The following is a 23,870-nucleotide window of genomic DNA, read 5'->3' on the forward strand; positions in this document are numbered from 1 at the left end:
GCTTCCCCTCCCTTTGTCCCCCTTGGGTGGATGCACTGGAGCTGCAGACGGCAGCCCAGCACCGGGCAGGTGCAAACCTGAAGGGGCCGGAGGAGGCAGCAGGCCGGAGAGGCTTCTTCCCTCCTGGTGTGGTTCAGGCCTTCCTGCGGCCGGGTCACCAACCCAGCCCAGCTCCTCTGAGGCCCCATCACTAAAGAATGCTTGGGCAGGCAGCTTCTGGAGCTCCTCGGGTTCGGCCTGCCTGCAGTGCGTACCTGACCTGCAGAGATGTCTGCCCTTCTGCCAGAGTGGGGGCCAGGGCGTCCCTGGGGCAGAGGAGGGGGGTGAGCCAGAGTCCCCTGGGGACCGCCCGTAGGACGAAGGAGTGAGCAGTTACGCTCTCACCCGGGGCCAGTCCTCGTGGAAGGGGTGGGAGGGTGCGCTGGGACCCCCACTAGCCGGTGCCAAGGCGGGTCAAGGCCAGCTGACCCCACGTGGAAGCTGGATCAAGCTGCGCACCAGGGCGCAGGGGGCTGGAGGCATCAGGGGCGGGGCCCGGGGGCGGGGACGGGGCCCGGGGGCGGGGGCGGGGCGGGAGGCCTCCGGCGCAGGCGCAGTCCCGCCCGTCCAGCCCACTCTGGCTGCGGCGGCGCGAGGCCTGCGGCGGGGACGCGGACGTGAGTGCGTGCGCGCGGCCGCTCGGGGTCCGGGCTGAGGGGCTGCGGGGCTGCGGGGCGCGGGTCCGGGGCGGCGGGCGCGCGCAATCGCGGCGCGGCGGGCGCCCGCGGGGTCCTTGGGTCCGACCGCCCGGGCTGGTCCCGTCATGTGATCGCGCAGGCCGCGCGCCCCGGCCCCTCCGGAAGAGCCGGGGTGACTCAGCGCCCTCGGGTGCGCCGGGGCCACCGCGATTAGCCGTTGCTTCCCAGCCGGGGCGGCCCCTCCTGGCCCCGGGTGGTCACCTGTGGGCTGGCCCGACGGCCGTGGCCCCAAGCTCCTGGTCCCCGTCGGGGGTCCCAGAGAGTTCCTTTCCTGAGCTCGCCCACCTGTACTGCGTACCCCCTAACGGTGAGGGTCACCGTCCGTGGTTCATTTAATCCTCATCCCCACCGGTGAGGCACATGCTACATCAAGGCACAGAGAGGCTCGTTCGTTTTCTCAGGGTCACAGAGCGGGTGTGAACCCACGCGCGAACGCTGCCCTCGGTGCCGACTCAGGTTGTCTGAGCATCAGGTGACGTGGAAGTATCCAGAAAACGGCTGCTGCACCCCTCCCGCCTCTCCGGGGGGCTGCAGGGCTGCGTGGCGTTTGTGCGAATCCCGGCTCTCCCACCGTGGGCAGCCAGAGGAGCTTCCCCCCGCCCCCACTTTCTTTGATTCCGTGGTTCTTAAACTTGTAACATATCCACGAAACATAAGATTTATCATATTAACCATTTTTAAGTGTACAGTTCAGTGGTATCTGTCCCTTTCCTTTTAGCACCTTAACTCCTGGTTTGTTCTGAAGGAAGGGGGGTGAAAGGGAGATACGGTTGTTGCAGGTGTTACAAGCTGACACCCAGGGGGGGCCTCAGCCAAGGGCGTACATCTCAGTGACTTGTCAGGAGGTGACTGCACACTGCGTCAGGGTGAAGGCCTCGTGTCCCTTGTCCCCCCCCAGCCCACATCTCCCGGGTGGTCCAATCTCACTCCGCCACCACCACTGTGGAAAGTGTTGTCTGTTTCTGGACCTTTCCTGGGCCTGGGCTCTGCCGAGGTCTCTTCCCAGCAGGTGCTTCCCTTTCCGTTGCTCTGTAGTATTCCAGAGTTCCAGGTCCAGTCACTTGCTTTTCAGGGCAGGAGCGATGATGTCCCGTCTGGCACCCAGGCGGCCTGCGTGGCTCTTCTGGTGGCAGGCGGCCTGCCCTCAGGGAGTCTCCGCACAGCAGAGGACATGGGCAGGGGCGTCCAGGATCCCTGGGACAGGCAGCCCTTGGGGGCCCACGGGCACCAGCCCCCTCGTTCGAAGAGGCAGCTCCTCGGCATTCTCCTGTGCTCCCGAGGTGGTGCTGACCCGGGAGCGCTACTCCGTGCGGCGGCTGCCCTTCTCCGTGGTGTCTGAGGACGACCTGGCTGCCCTGGAGCGCATCGTCCCTGGCAGGGTCATCACAGACCCAGAGGAGCTGGAGGCCCCCAATGTAGACTGGCTGAGGACGGTCCGGGGTGAGTAAGGGTCTGTTCATGCTTCACACTTGGCGGGGTGGGTGGGCTTGAGAAACAGCGTGAGTTGAGGTGAGGCCGGTGAGGAGCTCTGGGTGGTGGCACAGAACGCTTTTCTTATGCACGACGTCTACACATTAAAAGATGAAACAGCGCCTCCCCCCGCCCCCCGCCAGCTGCTCAGAGGTGGGTGTGTGTGTTAACTACTGCTCGCTTCCCCTCAGCGCCTGCATTAGTCTCCCGGGGCCACCTGTGTAACAAAGAACCACAAACCAGGCTCAAAACGACACATTTATCCTCTCCGTTCTCAAGGCCAGAGTCTGAGATCCAGGCGTGGGCAGGGCTCCCTCCAGGGGGCCTGCGCTGTGACCGGCCGCGGTGGGTGTGCAGGCTGCCTCTTCCAGCTCTCGGGGGCTCCAGGAGACCTCGGCTCCTGACAGCATCACTCCAGTCTCTGCCTCTGTCCTCACATGGCCTCTCCCCTGTGTCCCCTCTCCATTCTCCTGTGAGGATGCCTGTCCTTGGATTGAGGTCCCACCCTAATCAGGATGATCTCATCTCAAAGATCCTTAATTACACCTGTAAAGACGCTTTATCCGAATACGGTCACGTTCGCGGGTTCTGAGGGGTGGGAGGTGGACGCATCTTCTGGGAGGTGGACGCACCTTCTGGGAGGTGGACGCATCTGCTGGGAGGTGGACGCATCTTCTGGGAGGCCTGTTCTCCCCAGTGCAGCTTCCTCTCCTCCACTGTACCAGCGCTTCTCCTCCTGGACCCAGCGCACCCTCTTGATAACAGAGATTTCCTAATACCCTGTGTTCTCTTCTGAAATGATTTCAGAGATTACGTGACCTACTTCCGTGATGTTCTTGCTACAATATTAAGGAGAGCTAGAAGACAGGCAATTACAACGTGGGGGCATATTTAAACCTGTAATTCCAGGACATGCTGGGCGGCCAGGTCCTCAGGCTGGGCCTGGATCCAGCGTACTCGGGACTGAAAAAGAGTAGTGGAGGGTGTGCTGTGCTGTTGACTCGGACACTCTGAGGGCTGTGCTGCCGGCGGGAAAACCTCCGAGTGAGGTTCCAAACCACAGTGCAGAGTCTTGAGCGAGTGGAACTGGGGCGGAGGCGCAGATAACGGGGCGGTCCTGCCCCTGTGGGAGGCCCGAGGCGTTGGACAACCTTCGGCTCTACTTCTCTGCTGGGGCGCCCTCGAGTGGAAGGGCGTCCAGCCCCGCCCTGCCCACAGGGGCGGCACTGCCCTGCTGAGAGGCCCCGCCCAGCAGGCAGTGATCCTGGAGGCCGGAGAGGGTGATGCCCGCCCCCGCTCCGCCAGGCCGGTCGCGGTCCCACCTTGGTGCTACTGTCTGGGCGGACAGACCTCAGTGCCCAGCCCCACGCAGGGCGCCCCACCTGCTCGTCCCCGAGGCCCGCGTGCCCATGCTCTGGGGTGTCCTGCGCCGGCGGCGGCTGCAGTCTCCTGGGGGCCTTCCTCCCCATCAGCCACCTACCTGGGGGCTGGGCAGTGGGCAGCCTGCCCTGCGTGCCCATGTGGAGGACCCCTGCGGGCTTCCTGTCTCCTTGAGTTCGGGGGGCCGCGCTGGGCCTGCTCAGCTGTGAGTCCAAGGGCTCAGGGCCCAGCGGCTGCTCAGTGGGCGTCTGTTGGGGTACTTGGTGAATTTTTGTCTAAATACCCCTTTATGCGGCTTTCTTTTGGAGAGAAAACCTGTCTAAATTTTTGATCATTTTAATCTCAGAGTTACGTAGAAAATGTAAGCTAGCAAAAGCTGATTAGGGTCTTTTAATTTTTCTTAAAAAGTGAGATTTTATTTGAAATGGAAGCTTATTGAACATTTCTTCCTTCAAAACTTAGACCACTCGCTCATGGGTTAACCCTACAAACTTTGCGCCTGCGCCGAGTGAAAGGCTGGGGCCCTGGATGTGCAGAGGGACAGGAGGCTGACCTGGGGGTGGCAGCAGGAGCAGGGGCTGGGCTGCGCTCCACATGGCCGTGAGCGCCCTGGAGGCCCCCCAGCACAGGCCGTTTTCTCCGACCTGGGAAAGCCTCTGGAAGGGCGTGCCTAGAGCAGGGACAGCCAGCCAAAGCCTCAGAGCAGGGCTGCACTGGGCTCCTTGGAGGAGCCATGAGACCTGAGACCGCATGAGCGGCCCTAGTGGATGGCTGGCGGGAGGAGGTCGGGGAGGGGCGGGTCAGCGAGGCCTCGAGGGCCCTGTGTGTCCTGACCTTTCCTGCCCGCTGATGGGGAGTGCGGCCCGAGGGCCACGGCGGAGGGGGCCGCAGTGGGTGTGCGAGGGCCCGGGTGCCCGGGCGGGGGGCTGGCCGCTGAGTAACGGTTGGCTCAGGTGTGTCTGGAAGGGAGGTTGGCTGACGGCTGGATGAGGGTGTGAGGGAACGACGGCAGGCACGCAGGGACATTTGGCCTGAGCAGTAGCAAAAACTGGACCCGTCTGCTGAGTTGATGCGGAGAGTGACCGGAGGAGGGTGGATCTGTGCAGGGAGAACCAGGAGTTTGGGTTTGGACGTGTTCCTGTGGCCACGCAAGGGGGCCTGTTGGGCCGTGGAGCAAGCTAGTCTGAGGTCTAGGGCGGGGAAGCAATGGCCTTCCGAGGAGGCTGATGACCGCTGTGTCCAGTGGAGGGGCGAGGGGCCCGCCGAAGGGGCGTGGCACCAGGGGCCGGGGGAAGAAAGGCAGGGAGGTGGGGTCGTGGGGTCAGATGCGGCCGCACGGACAGGCTGAGACGGGCCACGTGGGCATCCTTGGGGACACGTGGGAGGTTCTCCATGGTGTGAAGGGGATGCATGCGCCCCTGGAGCCGGTCCTGGGGTGTGAGGGGCCAGGAGGGTCAGAGAAGTGGGTGAGGCTTGCAGGGCTCGGGGGTCAAGTGAAGGGACTTTTCGTCTTTAGTTCTAGGATGAGAGCGCCGTCTCAGCAGGTTTGTGGTGTCATTGGGGATGAGCAGGTGGAGAGGGAAACGTGGATGACACAGGGACAGGAGGGACGTCCTCGAGGAAGCGTCGGGGGGCCACAGTCCCAGGGGTTGTGCGGATGCTGGAGCGGGGGCAGCCTGTTCTGCGGGCCACTGGACGCCCCGAGGCCAGGTCTCAGTCCTGCTGTGCACAGTCTCCATGGCCCGGCCAGCAGGCTCCTGCAGAGGGCGGGCGGGAGGTCCTGGGCCTCAGCTCTGCCCCGTCGTGTGCAAGCAGTTCCGACATACGACACATGCAGGGGGCGGCAGCCGGGCGTGCTGCGCTGACCCTGAGGTCGGTGGGCACTGGCATCCCCAGGACTCGCTGGGAGACCGAGAACCCGGGGCGCCGCCAGGTTTGTGTGCGTGAGGAGGGCGCCTGGACGAGGCCCCAGGGGAGGAGGGCTCCTCTGGCACCCCAAGCCCGGAGGCATCCTGAGGGAGGGAGAGGGGTCAGTGCCCTAGGGCTGCAGGGGAAGCAGAGACAAGAGGCGGGAGTGCCGGAGCAGCTGCGCCAGGAGGCCGGGGCGCTCAGGAGGCCGGGAAAGCGGATGGGGGTGAGGCACCTGGAAACGCTGGGATGCTGCAGGTGGTGGGTGGGGTGCTGAGCGAGCCTGGATCCAGGGCGGTCCCCCTGCAGGGACGGCCCCAGAGCACTGTGAGGGTGCTGAGAGGGAGGAGGGCCGCAGCGGGGTGGTGTCCGGAGCCTGTGCAGCCGGGCTTTCCACCTGTCCCCTCACTGGCCTGCGCGTCCCGGCCTGTCCGGGCTGGACGCTCCTTCCCTCCAGTCCTGGGCGGTTCCCCCGAGTTGCCTCTGATGATTCTCTGCTCTGTGCTCCGTTCTCTTTGTAGGCTCCCCTTATTAACACGTTGGACCGTTTTCTTATCCTTTCCCCCGTGAGAAAGTAAACTTCCCAGGGGCGGGAGAACTCGTCTGTTTTTATTCTCTGTGCCCATCACAGGGCACAGAGGGTGGGCACTCAGGTGTTGCTGAGAAACAGTGTGTGAGTGAAACCGACAGAGCCTCGGGGGTGACCAGGGTCCCTGGACTGTGCTGTCCTGAAGGATCTGGGTGCCAAACAGCCAGCTGCCTGGGCAGGCACAGTCCATTTGATGAACAGCAAGTGAGAAATGGCTTTCAGAATAAAAAGGGTAAGGTAGCAACCACAGCCCGCTCTCAGAGCTCCATGAAATCGCTGGCCAGCAGGAACACCTGCTAGATGCCCTGCTGCCCTCCTGCAGCCTCTTAGCCACTTAAAGTACTGATACTTCCCACAAAATTGAAAGGGTGGGAAGACACTTGATTGTCTTGGAGACAGTGGTCAGCAATGCCGACAGACGAGGCCACGCTGGACATCAAATAAATCGTGGCAGCAAAGAATTGTAACCAATGAACAACCTAAGAACCCATGAGCCCGCCCGGCTGTGATTAAATAGCCAAGGACACAAATACATGAGAGGGAAGGGGATGGATGCATTTAGAAACATCACCTCTGGTACCTGTCCTGAGAACAGATTCAGGTAAGGATGATTCACAGGCGACCGTTTGCGGGGCGACAGGGTATCGACGTAGCCTCAAGTGTCTCTGCGCGAGACCCGTATTAAATTACAAGGGAAACCCAGTAACCTTCAGTGGGGAAGGCGGGCAGACGCCCCTACCCTGGGGCCCTGCCAGCCTGCTTCCCAGGGCCCAGCTCAGGACCACAGACCACCACCCGCTGGCCCTCCGCCCCCTCCAGCTGGAGACGGGCCGCTCCTGCCGTCGGGTTTTGGTCCTTGAGGTTTGTGGGCCAGCTCCGCCAGGAGGTGGGACGCAGCCCTGCCGCGGGGTGACCGCGCGGCTTCTGTCTTGCAGGCTCCAGCAAGGTGCTGCTGAGGCCCCGGACGTCCCAGGAGGTGGCGCACATCCTCAGGTACACGCCCTGCCCACCCTCCCTCCTGCGTTGCTCACCCATGGTTTCCTCACAGGCACGGGACACAGAACAGGCAGACCCCGTGAAATGGACAGTGACCGGGGCCGGGGAGGTGGCGGGGGCAGTGCCAGCCTGAGCAGGGCTGAGCCCGGAATCTTGGACCCTTGGGGTACCAGCTGGGCCTTGGGTGGGGAGCGGCTGCAGACTCGAAGGGCAGGGCAGGGAAGGAGACGGACCTTTTCTTGAGAAATGTGCTCTTTGATGTTTTGTATCAATACGTTCTCGTGTTGATTATAGAAAAATTGGAAAGCGTACAAAACCATAAAGAAAAAAAATGCGAAAGCAGCCAGTAATTTCCCCTCAAAGAAAACCACCGGTGACGTTTTGGTGTGTTAGCTCAGCATCTTTCTCGCGGGGGTGAGGGTTTTTAAATGTTACCACGTTGTATCTACAGTGTCAGAGTCTTTTTTCCCTTCCGTTTGGCAATATCCGTGCCCATTTCTTGTTGCTAATTATTCTTCCACGCCTCTGTCATTGCATGGAAGGTGTGCGCCCTGTGAGTGCTTTGTCCCCATGGTGGCACGTTGAGGTGTGTCCAGTGCTTCAGAATAGCTGGCAGGTGGGCGGGCGCCCCGGCCTTCTCTGTCACAGCCACGGCTGGAGGCTGACTGCATGGCAGGTGGCTTTTTTTTTTTTTTTTTTTTTTGCGGTACGTGGGCCTCTCACTGTTGTGGCCTCTCCCGTTGCGGAGCACAGGCTCCGGATGCGCAGGCTCAGCAGCCATGGCTCACGGGCCCAGCTGCTCCGCGGCATGTGGGATCTTCCCAGACCGGGGCATGAACCCATGTACCCTGCATCGGCAGGCGGACTCTCAACCACTGTGCCACCAGGGGAGCCCGGCAGGCGGCGTTTTTGACGCACGTGGGCAGCCTGCCTCTCGGGGCACGTGCCCTGCTGCCCAAATCCTGACCCAATGGGGCGCTTGTCGCTTCAGGCCTTTGCACAGCGGGAGCCTGGTTGGGGACGAGGTGCTACTGATGAGTCTGACGTAGGTCTGGAGGGTGGTGGGCGAGGGAAGGGCATGCGGCCAAGGTTAAAGGAGAGAGGAGACGTGGGGCGTGGAGGTGGGAGGGAGCCCCGAGTGCCTGGGGGCTGCGGTTCTTCAGGTAACAGGGAGGGCTGCAGCTGTCGCTCGGACTGTCTGTACTTGGAGGACTGGCATCGCAGGGCAGCCGTGGGGCCTCAGCCGTGCTCTGGGAAGATGCTGGCCGCCAGCTCCCCAGGTGGCTGTGTGATGGACGTTTGTCCTGTCAGACTCCCACTGTGCGTGGGGGCCGAGGAGGCACCCCCTCGAGGCTGCGGCAGGAGGGCCCCAAGAGTGTCCCCCTGGGCCGGTGGTGTGGGAAAGGGGCCCTGACGCTGGTCCTGTGCGTGTCCCAGGTACTGTCATGAGAGGAACCTGGCCGTGAGCCCACAGGGGGGCAACACGGGCATGGTGGGGGGCAGTACCCCCGTATTTGATGAGATCATCGTGTCCACCGCCCTCATGAACCAGATCGTCAGCTTCCACAACGTGTCTGGTAAGGCCAGCTGTCGTCAGGACCATCCCTCTCAGCTGCGGGGCTGGGCCGTGGGGAACCCGGGCCTGGGGGGGGCCCAGACGCCACCACCACTCCACCCGAGCCGGGCCCCCGGGTGCGTCTGGAGGGGGGTTGTTATTTAGTTGGTTACTGGGATGACTCACCCCCTGGGCTTGACCTGTTCCTGCGGCCCCTTCAGATTGACATTTCCTGGCCGTGCCGGCCCTTCCCGGGGCGTGCAAGGCGTCTAAGGCGCTCCGTGCTCGTGAAGCTCGGGGCTCAGCAACGGCGAGTTGGTGCCTCGGGCAGGACATACGGGTGGATCGTGCTGTCTGGCAGGGGCACCGGGACACTGGGCGGTGTCGAGCAGCACCCTGGCCTCCACCCACTCGATGCCAGCGGCCCCTCCAGCCCAGATCGCCTCCAGGATTGTCACGTGTCCCCAGGGGCAGAATCACCCCCACGGTCGAGGGCCACGGCCTTGTAGCAGCCCTCCGCTTGCGGCTCCCTGGCGTAATAAGCGTGTGGGTGTGGGTGTGGGTGGTGTATGTGACGTGTTTCTCCTCCATTTCGCCTCACTGTTGTTTTTCTTTTCTCATGAAGGCATCTTCTGGGGAGGGAGGGGGGACACGCCCCTTTTCCTCCTCGCCCGGGTTCCGGGTGGACGCCCCTTCTGGGGGTCCTGAGCTGAGAGTCCCCGCGGGCGCTCTGGTTGCTTGGCAGGGGTCCTGGTCTGCCAGGCGGGCTGCGTCCTGGAGGAGCTGAGCCGGTATGTGGAGGAGCGGGGCTTTGTCGTGCCGCTGGACCTCGGGGCGAAGGGCAGCTGCCACATCGGGGGGAACGTGGCGACCAATGCAGGCGGCCTGCGGTTGCTGCGATACGGCTCGCTGCGGGGGACGGTCCTGGGCCTGGAAGTGGTGAGCTGGGGACACTGTCGCAGCTCAGCGCTGGCCCTGCTTCCAGGGACACCTGGCTGGGCTCGCTCTGGTCCCCAGGTCGGTCCCAGGGTGGCTGACTTTCCCAGTGGTCAGCATGCGAGGTCTCTGGGTGAGACCCCCTGTCAGGTCCACCCTTGCTCCCTGCAGACACCTGGGGTGGTGCAGGCCCAGCATGGGGGCTGCCCTCTTGGGCCCCGGGTGGCGCAGGTGCACGAGGCCACCTCGGGGATGGGGCCTTGTCCCAGCCTGGAGATCCAGGTTCCCACTGTACCAGCCCCGGTCTCCTCTCGGTCCCACCAGGGCCTTGGGGGTTACACGAAGCACCCCGCTTTCTGGCTTCCCACGAGGTGATGGTGTGTCCGCTGCCCTCCTGTCCCTGTGAGGAGCTGCCGTGGGAAGCCCGAGCAGCTTCCCGGACCAGCAGCATTCTGCCCTCCAGCTTCCTGGTAGCTCGTGCTCAGACGAGCCCCGTGGCGCCACTGTCACCACCCCTAGGGCTGTTGAGTCTGTGAAGCACACCTCAGGGCTTTCTAAAGCAAGGGCCCTCCGTTTACCCAAGGAGGGAACGACTTGCATCTGCTAAATCACGAGGTTCCTGTAGCTTTGTCCTCTGGACGCCGGTTATTTTTTATTGTAACTCACTTTCTCATTTTCACAAGCTGTTTCACTAAGCTTCTGACTAAATGAACCAAGCAAGACTCAGGACGGGCCTACAGAGCATGACTGCGGGGCCTGTGGATGAGCAGGGCAGGGGTGGGGGGCCTGACGCACTGCCACTCTCTGCCCTACTCCTCCCCGGGTGCGCCCTCCGGCACCCCAGGTGTGCCCTGCTTTGGGCCAGCTTCCCTTGAGAACTGGGCCCTGAGGTTCCTGATCGTGGTGGGGGTGGGGATCGTCACTGCACCCGGGGAAGAGAAGCCCCTCTTTCAGCCTGTTGGGGTGACTTCCGGCCTGGTGCCACCCTAGGGACCCCTGTGTTCCTGGACCAAAGTGGGGCGGGGGGCTGATGACTGGCTCAGCTTTCTCAGGGTGCCCTGGGCTGGGTCGGCCTCCCCAGGGCATCTGTTGGGGCCGTGGGCTGATGCAAGAGTGCCCGTCTCTGCTCCCTCCCAGGTACTGGCCGACGGCACCATCCTTAACTGCCTCACATCCCTGCGGAAGGACAACACGGGCTATGACCTGAAGCAGCTTTTCATCGGGTCGGAGGGCACCCTGGGGGTCATCACCGCCGTGTCCATCTTGTGTCCGCCCAAGCCCAGCGCTGTGAACGTGGCTTTCCTCGGTAGGTGCCCTCCGTCTGCCTCTCGAGCGGGTTCTCAGGCTGAGCTGCCGTGTGCGGTCCCTCCTGTTTCTCTGGGCTTCTCGCTGTTTCCAAAGGGTCTGGGACCTGGCCTCGTTGGTGTCCACGGTGGGGTCTGGGCAGAGCACACACTCTGTTCTGTAACAAAACTGGGGCTTTGCCCGTTTTATCCACCCGGCGTTTGTTACTTAGGCAGCTTATGCAGTAAGATTCACAGGGAAATGATGTGGTTTGGCGCGAGATCAAGGGCATGAGTCTGTTCATCACAGGGTTGGGGGGGCAGTAATTAGTCCCCTCTGTAAGCCAGCCGCTGGCCTCCCCTGTCTTGGACCACCTGTCTCTGCGAAGGCGTTGGGACATTTCCCTCGCCGGCCGTTCACGTTCTCTGCTTCCCTTCAGAGCAGGCTTGAAAAACGGGCTCACGTCTACTTTGTTCCGATCCCTCCATCACCTGTTTGCATCTCCTTTCCCGCCGTCGTTCAGCTGCGTTAGGTTAACTGCAGCCTCCGCTCCTCTGCTGGTCCAGAGGCCCATCTCTGGGAGGTCCCGGCACCTTGCCCGGCGGCGGGACGCAGGGGCCCCAGTGGCTCCCACCACGCGCGGGCTCTCGTCTTGAGCCCATCAGTCTCCGGTCTCTGGTGGTCCTTTTACTGTTATTTTCCACACGTGCCATTTTCTTCGTCCCCTGCGTCAGGCCTTCCTGCAGAGGCCACGTGCCTTGTGAACACGTCCTCCGTCGTTTCCTGTCGTGGACGCCTGCTGCTGAGTCCTCGCTTTGAGTCTGTCCCAAACCATCTCCCTTTCACCCCATTCTTGGAAGACACTCTGGCGAGCACAGGCTGGCATCTGTGCCCTTTCGTCCTGTTGAGGGCGCCCCTCCGCGTGGCTCCGTGGCTGCTGGTGACGCCAGCCAGCCGTCCTCTGCTGCCGCTGCTCTGAGGGACTCTCTCTCTTTTTCTTTGGCCGATTTAAAGATTTTCTCTTTACCTTTGGCGTTTTATGGGTCTCGGTATGTCGTGTGTGAGAGTACGTTTCTTTTTCTCTCTGGGTTTCCTGAACTTCTTAAACCCATGGCTTGGTTCTCCCACTTCCATAAGTTTCCTGCCACCCCCCGTCGTCAGCGGTTGCCCCGTTTTGCTCCCCTCTCAGGACTGCGATTAGACGCACGATAGAGCCTATCAATCTGTCCACCCTCCCTGTGTCTTCCCTGCGCCCGAGTTTCCATCCTGTCTCACTCTGTGATGCACTCTGGAAGGTTTCTTCTGATCTGTATCCAGTTCACTAACGCTCCCTGCGGCTGGGGTTCGTGTATCGCCGAACCCGCCATGTCCAGCCAGGGGTCCAGCCGGGGGTCCTGCACGTGTCCCTTGGGCCTCAGCCCCTGAGCTTCACTCGCGGGATCTTCTCTCCAGACCCTCCTCCCTGACCTCCACACGACCTCTCAGTGCCTTCCCATCCCTGCCCTGAAAGGCCAAGTGTGCCCACCCCTCCCGGCCTGCTGACATATCCACGTCCCCTCTCTGCCTTGGGCCCTGTTGGTCAGCTCCAGGCACCGGGGCACCACGGGGAGCTCGGGGGTCAGTACATGTGCCTTGAATGACTTGCTGGGCCCTGGGTGTTGTCAGAGATGCACAGCTAAGCCGTTTTCCGGGGCGGCCCATTGCTGGCCCTGTGTTTGTGGACTTTCCAAGTGGCTTTCCTGAGCGTCGGGGCTCTCAGGCAGCCTTTTCTCTTCCTCTTCGATGCCTGTGACCTACGACGTGGTGGCTGACCCGGGTGGCTTGTCCCGCTCTGCGAGGCTGCCCAGCTCAGCAGCGCCGTTGCCAGGAGACGGGTTGGTTTTGCTGCTTGAAAGGGGGCTCAGGTGGGCCCGTAGGTGAGGCCCTGCCTCTGCATGACCAGCTCAACTGTCCTTTTTCCATGTCTGTTGCAGGCTGTCCTGGCTTTGCTGAGGTTTTGCAGACCTTCTGCACCTGCAGGGGCATGCTGGGTGAGATCCTGTCCGCATTCGAGTTCATGGACGCCGAGTGCATGAAGCTGGTCGGGCTCCACCTCCATCTCGCCTGCCCCGTGCAAGGTACTGTCCCCGCCCACTGGCAGCGCCCACCGCCCCTATTGTGCCGTTTGATGTGTGGGCTGATCGGAGCCTCCGTCCCGTCCGTGAAGTAGGAGGTGGCAGGGAGCGTCGCCACGGTTCCGGCGTCCCTGTAGCTGTTGAGAGCAGAATTCTCCCTGAAATTCGTTTTACGTGCGCCCCCGGAGTTCAGTCAAAGGCTGTCGGTCGTGCCGTAGCCCTGGGGTCTTTGGAACAGCCAGATGCACACTCAGGGGTGCCCCCCCGGCTCCTGCACTGGGAGACGTGTCATCGCATGAAGTGCTGGCCCTCGGAGCTCAGCCAGCTCGTTCTGCTTTGCCAGTGAGCTCGTCACGCCCAGGTCTTTAGTCCGCGCTCTGTGTGAGGCTAAGTCCGTGCAGCTGTACACCTTGGTATTTTCACTTCTGGAATCGACCCGGAAGAAATGATCGTTGTCTTACCCCAGGCTGCCCTAACAGAACACTACGGCCTTAAAGAAGGAAATTTATTTCCCCTGGTTCTGGAGGCTGCAAGTCCAAGACCAGGGTTCCATCAGGGTTGGGTTCTGGTGAAAGTCCTCACGGGGCGTCTTCTGTGTGTGTGTGGGAGAGACCTCTGGAGTGTCTTCCTATTCCCATGAGGGCACCTGAAAGATCAGGGCCCCACTCTTAGGACCTCATTTAACCTGAATTACATCCCTAAAGGCCTAATTTCCAAATACAGTTGCATAAGAGGTGGATTAGGGCTTCACCGTGGGAATTTGGGGTGGGCGGTTACACAGTTCAGTCCATAATAGTCATAAGTGTGGAAAGAACTTTATGCTTTAAGTTTTTACTGAGGCATTTGTTTTCGTATAAAATAGGAAACCACCTGTCCAGGGTAGAGAAATAAGACATGTACGACCGTTGGAAAGACGGAGGGTCCCTGGGGGTGGGGAGCGAAGGGTCCCTGGAGGGACAGAAGATCTCTGGATGGTTGGAGGGCCCCTGGGGTGTTATCGGCCATTGCAAAGCGCTGGGCCTCCCCTTTAGCACACAGTTTGGTAAGAGGGGTCCCTGGGGCGCCCCCACCCCATCCAGGCACCAAAAGTACAGCTTTGTGCTGTCTCCAGGGGGCCTGGCTTCTCTTACAGTGAAAGACCTATTTTTAAACTGTCTGAAATTCAACCCGAGTAGCCAGCGGCTGCTCTGTGGGCAACATGAGCGCCGTCAGGGGTACCAGAGCTGCGGCTGGCCTAGACCTGTCCTAGCTCTTGGCCAACTGCTTTCCCCTCCGCTTTCCCTCTGCCCCCTCCAGAAAGTCCGTTCTACGTCCTCATCGAGACCTCGGGCTCCGGGGCGGGGCACGATGCGGAGAAGCTGAGCGGCTTCCTGGAGCAGGTGCTGGGCTCGGGGCTGGTGACCGACGGGACCCTGGCCACCGATCAGAGGAGGATCAAGGTGTGTGAAGGCTGAGGCCCTCGTCCTTCCCGTGACGCCTGCAGTTAGATTGTGGGTTGTGGCTGAGCGTGAGCACGTGTCCCCAGCCGGGCCATCTGTCTGGGCTGGGTGCCCCATCCCTGGGGGTTGGTGCCACCTGTCTCGGTGGCCCCTCTGGTCCTGCCCTGTCTGGGCTGCTGGCTCCACAGCCCCGTTCTCAAACGTCGGTGCCAGGGGCCCAGCTGGGTGACACAGGAGGGGGCTGGGCCAGCATCCTTCCTGGGTGGGTGAGGGGTCAGGAGGAAGTCCCTGAAGGGACATTTTGAGCACAGATGGATGCGGGGTGGGGAGTGAGTTACCTGTGCGGTGCACAAAGGCCCTGAGGGGGCTGGTGCCTGCCGTGTTCCAGACAGAACTTTCTGGAGAGGGTGGGATTGGAGCACAGTGAGAGGGAGTGGGCAGACAAGGGGGCAGCAGGACTTGGGGCTGCACCAGGACGTGATGGACATGAGTGGGGCTCGAGGAGCCTCTGGGCACAGGGGACAGGCGGGACCGGCCGGCTCAGGCCGGCCGTGCAGGGATGTGGCTGGACTCCAGGTGTGTGCGGGCAGCAGGTGCTGAGTGACCCTCTGCTGTAGAAGTCTGTGAGAGAGCCGGGGAGATCCGGACGCTGCCCGGATGTTCCGCGGTGGCGAGGAATTATTGTTATTATTTCAGGGGTGATCATTGCACTGGGGGTATGTTAAAAAAGCAAGAGAAAGGAGTTTTTGCCTTGCCGAGGAGGTTGGTTTGCCGAGAGGTTTCCTGAAATGGGGAGTGGGGGGTTTAGGGCAGGGCAGGGATGAGGCCCAAGTGGGACGGGCATTCCCAGGCCCTCTGTTCTCTCATGCGACAGGGAAGGCGTTCTCGCGAAGGACAGCGTGACCATGATGAGGCCGCCCTGCCTCTCTGCTCCCTCAGTCCTTCCCCGTGTCCCCCAGCCCAGGCCCGGGATGTCCCCCTGTCTGCCATGGTCCTCCCGCACCTGCTCTCCCCCGACCCTCGCTTGGGGCCCCATGGGGGATCAGTTCTGATTGTCCCGAGAGGGGCCCTGGGTGCCTGGGTCCCGGGGGCCAGCCCGTGGCCTCATTTGGGGACCTTGTCCCATGTGGACTCTGGGACAGAAGCCACACACCTGTCACGACGCAGAACGTTTCTGTCACCCAGAGGGTTTCCTCGCCTCGCAACCCCGCGGTCACCCCACAGCAACGCAGCATCGCTGCCCTACCCGCCGCAGGTGACCGTGCCCGTCCCCTCACTTCCAGATGCTGTGGGCCCTGAGGGAGAGGATCACCGAGGCCCTGAGCCGGGACGGCTACGTGTACAAGTACGACCTCTCGCTGCCCCTGGATAGGCTCTACGACCTCGTGAGCGACCTGCGGGCCCGCCTCGGCTTGCACGCCAAGCACGTGGTGGGCTACGGCCACCTGGGTGAGCACGGCCCGCGGTGCGGGTGGAGACCCTGGGCCAGGAGGGGGAAGGACCCGCGTCCTCGCCACGCGGTCTCTGGGGCCGTCTCGGAGGCAGAGCGCAAGGTCTGGGCTTGGCTGGGCCAGCGGGAGGTGGGCCCTGAACGCGGGGGTCTCGGGGTTTGATGAAGGGGCCTCACCCCTCCCTCCTCAGACAGAAGGATCTTAAAAGCAGTTCAGATAATGATTTTTTGCAGAAAAGTCATGCAAAATGAAAGGAACTGTTTCATTCTCCTTCATTCCCGGCAGCCTTTGGAACTGGGCGTCTCAGAGCCCCGTCCACAGGGCAGGTGTGCTGGGGCCTCCGTCCATTTCTCCAGGGCGGGATTCAGCAGTGCCTCCTGGGCTTGTGAGGGTCTGAAGAGGTGCGGTAAGGGTCACACGGTGGAGGCCTGGCCCTGGCCCAGCATCGCTCTGAACGCTTGAGTGGAGGGATTCCACTTTCAAGAATTGAGGAGGAACATTGGATTTGTCAAATGCTTTTCCTGGGTCTGCCCAGGTGCCCAGTGCTGGTTTTCCTTTGACCAGCCAACAAGGCTCATCACTCCAGACCTCTGAGGGCAAGTGGGCCTGTGTCCCAGGATAAGCCCAGCGTGGCCACAATCCTTTTTGTGTCTTGTTTGATCCCGTTTACTTATCCCGTGTAGGGCTTTCTCCTTCCTGTCCTGTAAGGCTTCTTTCTTCTGTCCAGGCTGGATGTTGGTCTCAAAGTCCTAAAACGATTTGGGGGTCGTCTCTGGCAGAGTCTGTCGGGTTGGAATTACCTTCTCCCTGAATGTTTGGTAGAACTTGTAAATGAGGGTATTTGGGCCTGAAGGTTTTTGTGGGTATTTTTTTGCGGGGGAGTGGGATTGACTACAGAGAAATTTCTTTAACAACTAGAGGGCTCTCCTAGCTTTCCTTTTCTTCAGAATTGGTTGTGGTAATTTTTTTTCTGGGCATTAGTCCATCTCTTCTAAGCCTTCGAGTGTATTGGCATTACCTTGTTCATATTATCCCTCTTTTCCTTTGTGCCATGTCCAGCCTTTGCGGAGGGGGGCTGTTTAACTGCTCATTTGGTTTGTTTCTTGTCTCTGTTGACTGAAGAAAAATGCACAACCTAAAAGTTGTAAGTTAAGTTTTATTCGGGGACCATACTGAGGACATAGGATGGGAGGCAACCTGTCAGATAGCTCGGAGGGACGGCGTCAAAGAGGCAAAGGAGGAACCAGGATATAGAGGAGTTTTTGTAGTCGAATATCAAAATATTACTGCTAATCACGAAAAGCAGACCGCTGAAGTTAATGATTTTAGTGCTTTTCTTTTCTTTTTTTTTTTTTTTACATTTATTTATTTATTTATTTATTTTATGTTTTGGCTGCGTCGGGTCTTCATTGCTGCGTGTAGGCTTTCTCTAGTTGTGGAGCATGGGCTCTAGGTGTGCGGGCTTCAGTGGTTGTGACTCACGGGCTTAGTTGTATCCGCGACATGTGGGATCTTCTCGGACCAGGGCTCGAACCCGTGTCCCCTGCATTTGCAGGCGGATTCTTAACCGCTGCGCCACCAGGGAAGCCCCAGGTCCCACCCTGTCTGATGGCACTGTCATTATCTTTCGGGTCTGAATATTTTCTCATTTCCATTGTCATTGCTTCCTTGACCCATGAGGTAGGCAGTATTGTGTCTTTAAATTTCCAAACATATGGGAGTTTTCTAGCCATTTTAAAGATCATGGGCTTGTTGACTGTGCTGTGGGCAGAGAGCTGGGTGGAACTCATCTTCAGTTGCAGCGTGTCCCTGGCCCAGGGTGCAGCCAGTTTCCATGTCCGTTCGGTGGGTGCCTGAGAGGAGTGTGCTCCCTGCAGGCCCTCCAGGTAAAGAGTGCACTCTGTGCCGCCCCTTTCCTGGAACGTGCTCGGCTGTCGGCTGCCGAGAGGAGCTCTCGCTGTGACAATAGACCCCTCTGCTTCTCCTGGTGCCTCTGCTAATTCTGAAGATAGGGGATGCGGGCTGTCAGTTTGATGCCGAAAACTCGGCCTCGGTGACCGGTGCCGAATGGAATCTCGGAGACAGAGTTTTGGGTGAAGTAGAAAAGAATAGCTTTATTGCTTTGCCAGGCAGAGGGGGACACAGTGGGCTTGTGCCCTGAAAAACTGTGGGTCCCAACCCGGGAGGTTTTGGTGAGGAGTTTTATAGCCATGGTTCAAGGGTGGGGTTGCTGACGAGATTAGGTTGTGTGTGCAGGGCCTGCGCGCCTTTGATCTGGCCTCAGGTGGTCTTTTCTGGAATGAAGAATGCTGACATCTTCCATTTGTTGGGGGTTTTAGTTCTGTAAAGAGCTCAAATACACTGTTCTGTGTGTCCCTTGAGGAGGGACCAGGACCCTGGCCCAAGGCTGCGCTGTTGTTTCCTGGCCGCCCCTCCCTTGTCTCTGCCTCCCCTCCCTTCCCTGATTAGCAGCTGTTCGAATCTGCCCTTTGGAGCTCAGGGAAGGTCATGGAGGCAGAACAGAGAGGCTCCCTTGCGCAGGAGGCCCACAGGGTCCTGCTTGGTTTCAGTTAGAACTTGGACTTAGAGGGCATCTTAGCAAAGACCAGCACACCTTTGGAGATGGTACAGATGAAGAAAGAGGACAGAACTTCTAGGCAGCAAATTGTGGGAAGGTGCATAAACACACAGGGAGGCTGATGGACGTGAGGCTTGTGTAGACCAAGGCCAGAGTTGTCTCAGGTGGGTACCCTGACCTTGCTGGAATGCGGGGACACCTTTACACACTCGTGTCCTGCTTTTAGGTGGACGGAGGGCAGAGAGCTTTTCTTGTGCCTGTTTCTTTTCAGTTGCCTTCAGCTCAAAATAATCCTTATGCCAAAGCAGGCTGTTTTGAGGTGGCATATTTTGTAATTTACATAGACTGTAATTACTCAGTGACCTGGATTCGTCTGACTTTGGGCCTTCTGTTTGTCCTTCATTTCTTCTATTTCTTTTTCTCTGATTTATTACCTTCTTTTGGTTGGTGTTTTTTCTCGTATAACTTGTTTCCATTTACTAATGAGGGAATTGTGCCTATCTATTCTTTCGGCAGTAGCCCTAGAATTGTAGCCTTATCAGGGCGGCCCTACCTTAGCAGGGTTGGAAGTTAATCAGTATCATGATCCCCCTACCAGACAGTGTGGTGGTTCATCTTGTGTGTCAGCCTGGCTGGGCTGTGTTGCCCCGATTCTTGGTCAGACGCCAATCTAGATGTTGCTGTGAAGGTATTTTTAAGATGAAATGAACATTTAAATTGGCAGACTTTGAGTAAAGCAGATTACCCTCCATGATGTGGGTGGGCCTCATCTAAGCAGTCGAAGGCCCGAAGAGGAAGATACAGATGTCCCCCGACGGGGAGAGGATTCTCCCCACAGCCTCTGGACTCGAGCTGCAGCGTCTGCTCGTCCCCAGGTCTCCAGATGCTGGTCCGCCCTGCAGGTTGGACTCCCACATCCCCACAGTCGTGGGCCAGTTCCTTAAAATTGACCTCTCTCTGTCCCTCCATCCTCCTAGCCCTCTCCCTCCCCCCAACCCCCACTCTGTACATTGCGTGCATCTGCAGGTGTCCTACTGGTTCTGTTTCCCTGAAAGCCCTGATCAGCACTTGGGACCCTGTCATTTTGGTGTCACCATCTGCTCCTGGTCACACACTGTGTTTTGGAGTGTGTTCCATTGTGTTTTTTAGCCCCAGATAGCAGCAGTGCTGTTGTTATTACTCCACGAGGTCAGTGTTTGTCTAGACTCACCCACACCTCTGGTCCTTCTTTGACCTGGGGTCACAGCCCTGCCTTTAGAATTGCCTCTAGTGTGGGAAAGTAGGTGACAGCATGTCTCGGGTTTCATTTACCTGAAAATGTATGAATTTTGTTTTTCGGTGTTTTTTTTTCCGATGGATTTCAAAATTCTCTGTTGACAGTTCTGTTCTCTGCAGACTGAAGACATCATTCTGCCGTCTTGACTTCTGTTGCTGCAAAGTTAGCTGTCAGCGAGTGTGGTTCCATTGAAAGGAGTCCATTTTTTTCCTTTTTGTTCCTTTTAAGATCTTTCCCTTTTCCTCGGGGTTCCTGGGCTTCACTCTGCTTGGTTTAGGTGAGCGTTGGCATGCCCTGCTGGGGTCTGGTGGGCTTGGCTTTTAGAAATCGCTCCCCTGTGGTCTCTGCAAATATCGTCTCTCCCCGCCCGCCCCTTCTTTCTGGAGCTTCAGTCGAGGGCTCACGATGTCCCCACGCGTCTGTCTGTCTTTCCTGTTGTCTGTAGCTCTGATCCTCTGTGTGCTTGATTTGTTTTCCATTTCATTAATCTCTCTTTGCTTGTTGACATTTCAGTGACCGTATTTTTCATCTCTAGAAGATCAGCCTGGGTATTTAAAAGCTTTCCCTGGTCAGTGTCTTATATTTTTTTCTCTCTCATTTCTTTAAACACGTGAAACATTTATTTCCGTTTCTGGAAATCACCAGGTCGCAGGTCCTTGCAGGTCTTGGTCATCATGGTTTCTTTTCTGTGTGTTTGCAATTTGGGGCTCATGTATCTTAGGCTTGTATCTGTGGGAATTATTTGAGGCCGAGTTGGGGTGATTTGCCTGTGCAGAAGGTGGGGAGGGTGGGAGTGGGGCTGGGTCCCAGCCCGCAGCCAGGAATGGCCTTGGGGCCACGGGGGCCCTGTGAACTGTGCGGCAAGCCCATGCAGGCTGGCTGCTGGTGTGGCATCTGAGTGTCAGTGGAGATAAGCTTATCTCCCCCCCGCCCCCCGCAGTGTTTCCCTTGGGAAAGGCCCTTGTTTTCAGAGCCTTCACCCTGAGGGTATCAGTGGGAACCACTTTTGGTGGGAGAGGGATCCCTGGTTTGCTCCCTGCATTTGACAAATGTACATGGAGGGAGGGGGTCTAAGAAGCCCCAGGCCACAGGGTCAGAGGCCCCCAGGTCACCTGGTCCGAGACCTCCTGGGCACTGGGGACCCAGGTCTGTGGAGGCATCGGTGGTCCAGCCTGGGGCTCTCGCAGGTCGGGTGGGTGTTCGTTCCTCTCAGTCTGGAGCCCTCGGGGAGGGGTTGGAGGTTAGACTGTGCGGGTGGAGATGGGGGGCTGGGGAGAACTTGGAGAGAAACGTATGTGAAGCCAAGGGAGCTGCAGCCCCCAGAGGAGGGGAGTGGTCACCAGCAGGTCAGTGGCCAGTGACGTGAAGGTCTGGAAGCCGGCTGTGAGGGCAGAGGTGGGTGGGGCCGGCACTCCTCCGGTGGCCTTCAGGCAGGGCAGGGGCGGGGCTGGGGGCTCTCGGGAAAGGGGGGCCCAGCCTGACCTGCGCGTCCCTCCAGGGGACGGCAACCTGCACCTCAACGTGACGGCAGAGGCCTTCAGCCCGTCGCTGCTGGGCACCCTGGAGCCCTACGTGTACGAGTGGACGGCCAGGCAGCGGGGCAGCGTCAGTGCCGAGCATGGCCTGGGCTTCAAGAAGAAGGACGTCCTTGGCTACAGCAAGCCACCTGAGGCCCTGCAGCTCATGCAGCAGCTCAAGGCCCTCCTGGACCCCAAGGGCATCCTGAACCCCTACAAGACGCTGCCCACCCGCACCTGACGCCCGCTACGGTCAGCGGGAGACTCGGGAGGGGGCCTCGATCCTTGGCTTTGCCTGTGGGGCGCTCCCGCAGGCCTGGCGTGGGCTCACAGGGCCTCCATTCGACGGAGCCAGTGGCAGGCGGGGTGCCCGGGCCCGTGGTTGGCGGTAGGGAGCTGGCCCTGTGGAGCCTGGGGCACGTGGCTCTCGGCAGGATTCCTCCGGGTGCTCTGCCGGTTCTGTTGGGTGGGCCGAGTGGAGAGGGCTGCCCCGTCCTCACTCCATCCTCGTGGCGGGCACTCCGTCCCTTTGCAGGTCCTGGACAGGCCAGGTGGGTGAGCCATTCTGCCCAATCAGAATAGACCAGGTCGCCCCTGCTTTGCCTGTGGCCCCTGGGATTCCACCTTGTGGGGTGCAGCTCTGGGAGGGGGCACGGGTGGTCCTTCCGCTGGTCCCCACACAGCGTGAGCCTCCAAGGTGCCCTGGGCAGAGGTGGTGGACTCCACGTGGGCAGCAGAGCACCGTGAGGTGGGTCCACGCGGAGCTCTGACCAGCAGAGCCCGGGCCGTCGGGCGCTTTACGGATGACTTTTCGTCGCATTTGAGCCAGTGACAGGAATGCCCCCGCCGTGGAAGGTGTCATTTCCCCCGTTTCCCAGGAGGCCCGTGGGTTGGCAAGACCGTTGCTGGAAGACAGGCATTGGCTTCTTGCGCTTGGTGGTTTGCTGTGATGTGTCCTTGCGGTTCTGCTTTGACCACGAATGTCAGTAGTGCCGGGTGAGAAGCCCCGCCCGGCACAAGCGTCTTCAGTCACCCCGACCGGGTCCTCCCCATTGACCTTGGTCCTTGGGGCAGCTGCTCGGGCTGTGCAGACAGTCTGGGAGGCCGGACACGTTTTCTGTTTCTGGCTGCCCTGAACTTCCAGTAAAAGTGGGAATAAATCACGATACTCTCCTTCCTTCTGTTCTTAGAAAAACCACCTCATAAAAGCCCAGGGGAAGTGCCCGTGTACCCTGCGCCTCAAGCACCCAGCGTCAGCGACCCGGGGCCTGGCAGTCTGTGTGTGGGGACAGGGCATCCCTGTCCCCGTCTCCCATCCCCATGCCACATCCCCCGTCCCTGTCCCCCACTGTGTGGCTTGGAGCCCCGCCTCATCGGGCCGCTGAGGCGTGGTCTTACGTGGGTAATGTGCAGTGAGGGGCTTTGTGATGCAGAGATACCTCCTATAAAAAGTTTTAGGACTAAGCAAGTTGTTTTTGGAGAATTAAAGTAATGCATGGATTATTAGAGGGCCTAAAACTTTGAGGCATTTCCTGCTAGAGTAAGGGTAGGGCTTCGAGAAGGTGGCCTAGTGACTGGGGGTGGGAGGGAGCAAGTGGCAGGGGGACCCCTCCATGTCCTTGAAGGATAAGCTGGCCCCCAAAGTGTCAAAAAGTGAAGTGGTATCCACTGGCCCTGCGGTTTACTCCTGGGGCTCGCCCCTCAGGGTCCACCTGTGCGCGTGCACACGCGCTCACACACCTGCACACAAACGGCACACGTGCACACATGCACGTGCCGGCGTGTCCCCAGGCCATGCACGGAGCACCGTCTGCAGGTGGTGTCAGTCAGTGGCCGTGTCGCTGGCCGTGTGTCTGTTGAGAAGGAGGCGGGTGTGTGCCTCTGTGGCCCCTGGACAGAGGGACGGCCAGAGGAGGGGACAGAGGGGGCAGCTCACCTCCTGCTTCTGAGAAAGGCCATCGACTCTTGGAAGCCGGTTCAAACAGAACCTTCCTGCGTGTCAAGACCGCAGCTGGGACTCACTCTGGGCGCCTGGAGGCCGGGTTGGGTGGGGAGGGGTATCATTTTCTATATTTTTGGGATGCTTTGCCTTTTTTTTTTTTGCCAAGTGCACGTACACTCCCATAAAACGTGAACAAGCCAGGCGCAAACTGATTCAGAGGTCCCGTGGCTGCTGCTGGGCTGGATGGGTGAGGCTGGGCATGGGCTGCATCCACGGTCCCCTCCTCTGTCACCCAGGAGAGGGGCAGCCCCAGCAGAGCCTGCTCCGAAGGGGACACAAGCCCCTGCCCCTGCTGACGCGGCTGGCCCGGGTCCACCTGCCCGGCCAGGGTCCTCTGGCTGCGGGTGGGACATACCCTGGGGGAGGTGGGTGTTCTTGGGGTGTCTTGGCCCCAGCGTGATTTCAGGGCCCGGGCCAGGGCCCATCTCCAGCCCCCACGCCAGCCCAGCAGGGCGGGCGTGTCGGGACACCCGTGACTGCCTCCAACTGGCCCTTCCTGCGCTCTGCCAGGATTTAAAATGCAGGTCCCCTCCCCACCCGTTGTCGGCTGCCTGTGGCCTCGCCTGGTTCCAGGGCCTGCCTGGGGGGCCCTGCAGTGGGTCCCTCCAGCCTCGCTGGCCCTATGGCTGGCTCTGTCC

The 23,870-nt window shown here is 60.0% G+C and overlaps 1 protein-coding gene across 2 annotated transcripts; it reads left to right on the forward strand.

Annotated features, from left to right (window-relative positions):
• The first annotated feature begins 618 nt into the window (after positions 1–618).
• On the forward strand, positions 619–22,644 carry D2HGDH (D-2-hydroxyglutarate dehydrogenase). 2 transcript variants are annotated; one of them, XM_079924214.1, is made up of 10 exons: positions 619–656; positions 1,810–2,177; positions 7,020–7,077; positions 8,518–8,657; positions 9,381–9,574; positions 10,709–10,877; positions 12,829–12,972; positions 14,266–14,408; positions 15,692–15,857; positions 21,212–22,644. In XM_079924214.1, exons 2-10 carry the CDS (start codon positions 1,820–1,822, stop codon positions 21,469–21,471), a joined length of 1,632 nt encoding a protein of 543 aa, XP_079780340.1. In that variant the 5' UTR covers positions 619–656; positions 1,810–1,819; the 3' UTR covers positions 21,472–22,644. The 2 variants fall into 2 exon arrangements, with proteins under 2 accessions (XP_079780340.1, XP_079780341.1); XM_079924215.1 differs by lacking the exon at positions 619–656 and adding an exon at positions 709–1,044 and having other exon boundaries at positions 1,815–2,177.
• The last annotated feature ends 1,226 nt before the right edge of the window (positions 22,645–23,870 follow it).

Source organism: Stenella coeruleoalba (genome assembly GCF_951394435.1).
Source record: "Stenella coeruleoalba genome assembly, chromosome: 6".
Taxonomy (NCBI): Eukaryota; Metazoa; Chordata; class Mammalia; order Artiodactyla; family Delphinidae; genus Stenella; species Stenella coeruleoalba.

Excerpts from the sequence above, each read along its gene's own strand:
- D2HGDH (XM_079924214.1), top strand. The coding sequence starts at position 1,820 with ATGATGTCCCGTCTGGCACCCAGGCGGCCTGCGTGGCTCTTCTGGTGG. Across the intron at positions 10,878-12,828 it reads TGTGAACGTGGCTTTCCTCG|GCTGTCCTGGCTTTGCTGAG; the intron begins GTAGGTGCCCTC and ends TGTCTGTTGCAG. Across the intron at positions 14,409-15,691 it reads CCGATCAGAGGAGGATCAAG|ATGCTGTGGGCCCTGAGGGA; the intron begins GTGTGTGAAGGC and ends CCTCACTTCCAG.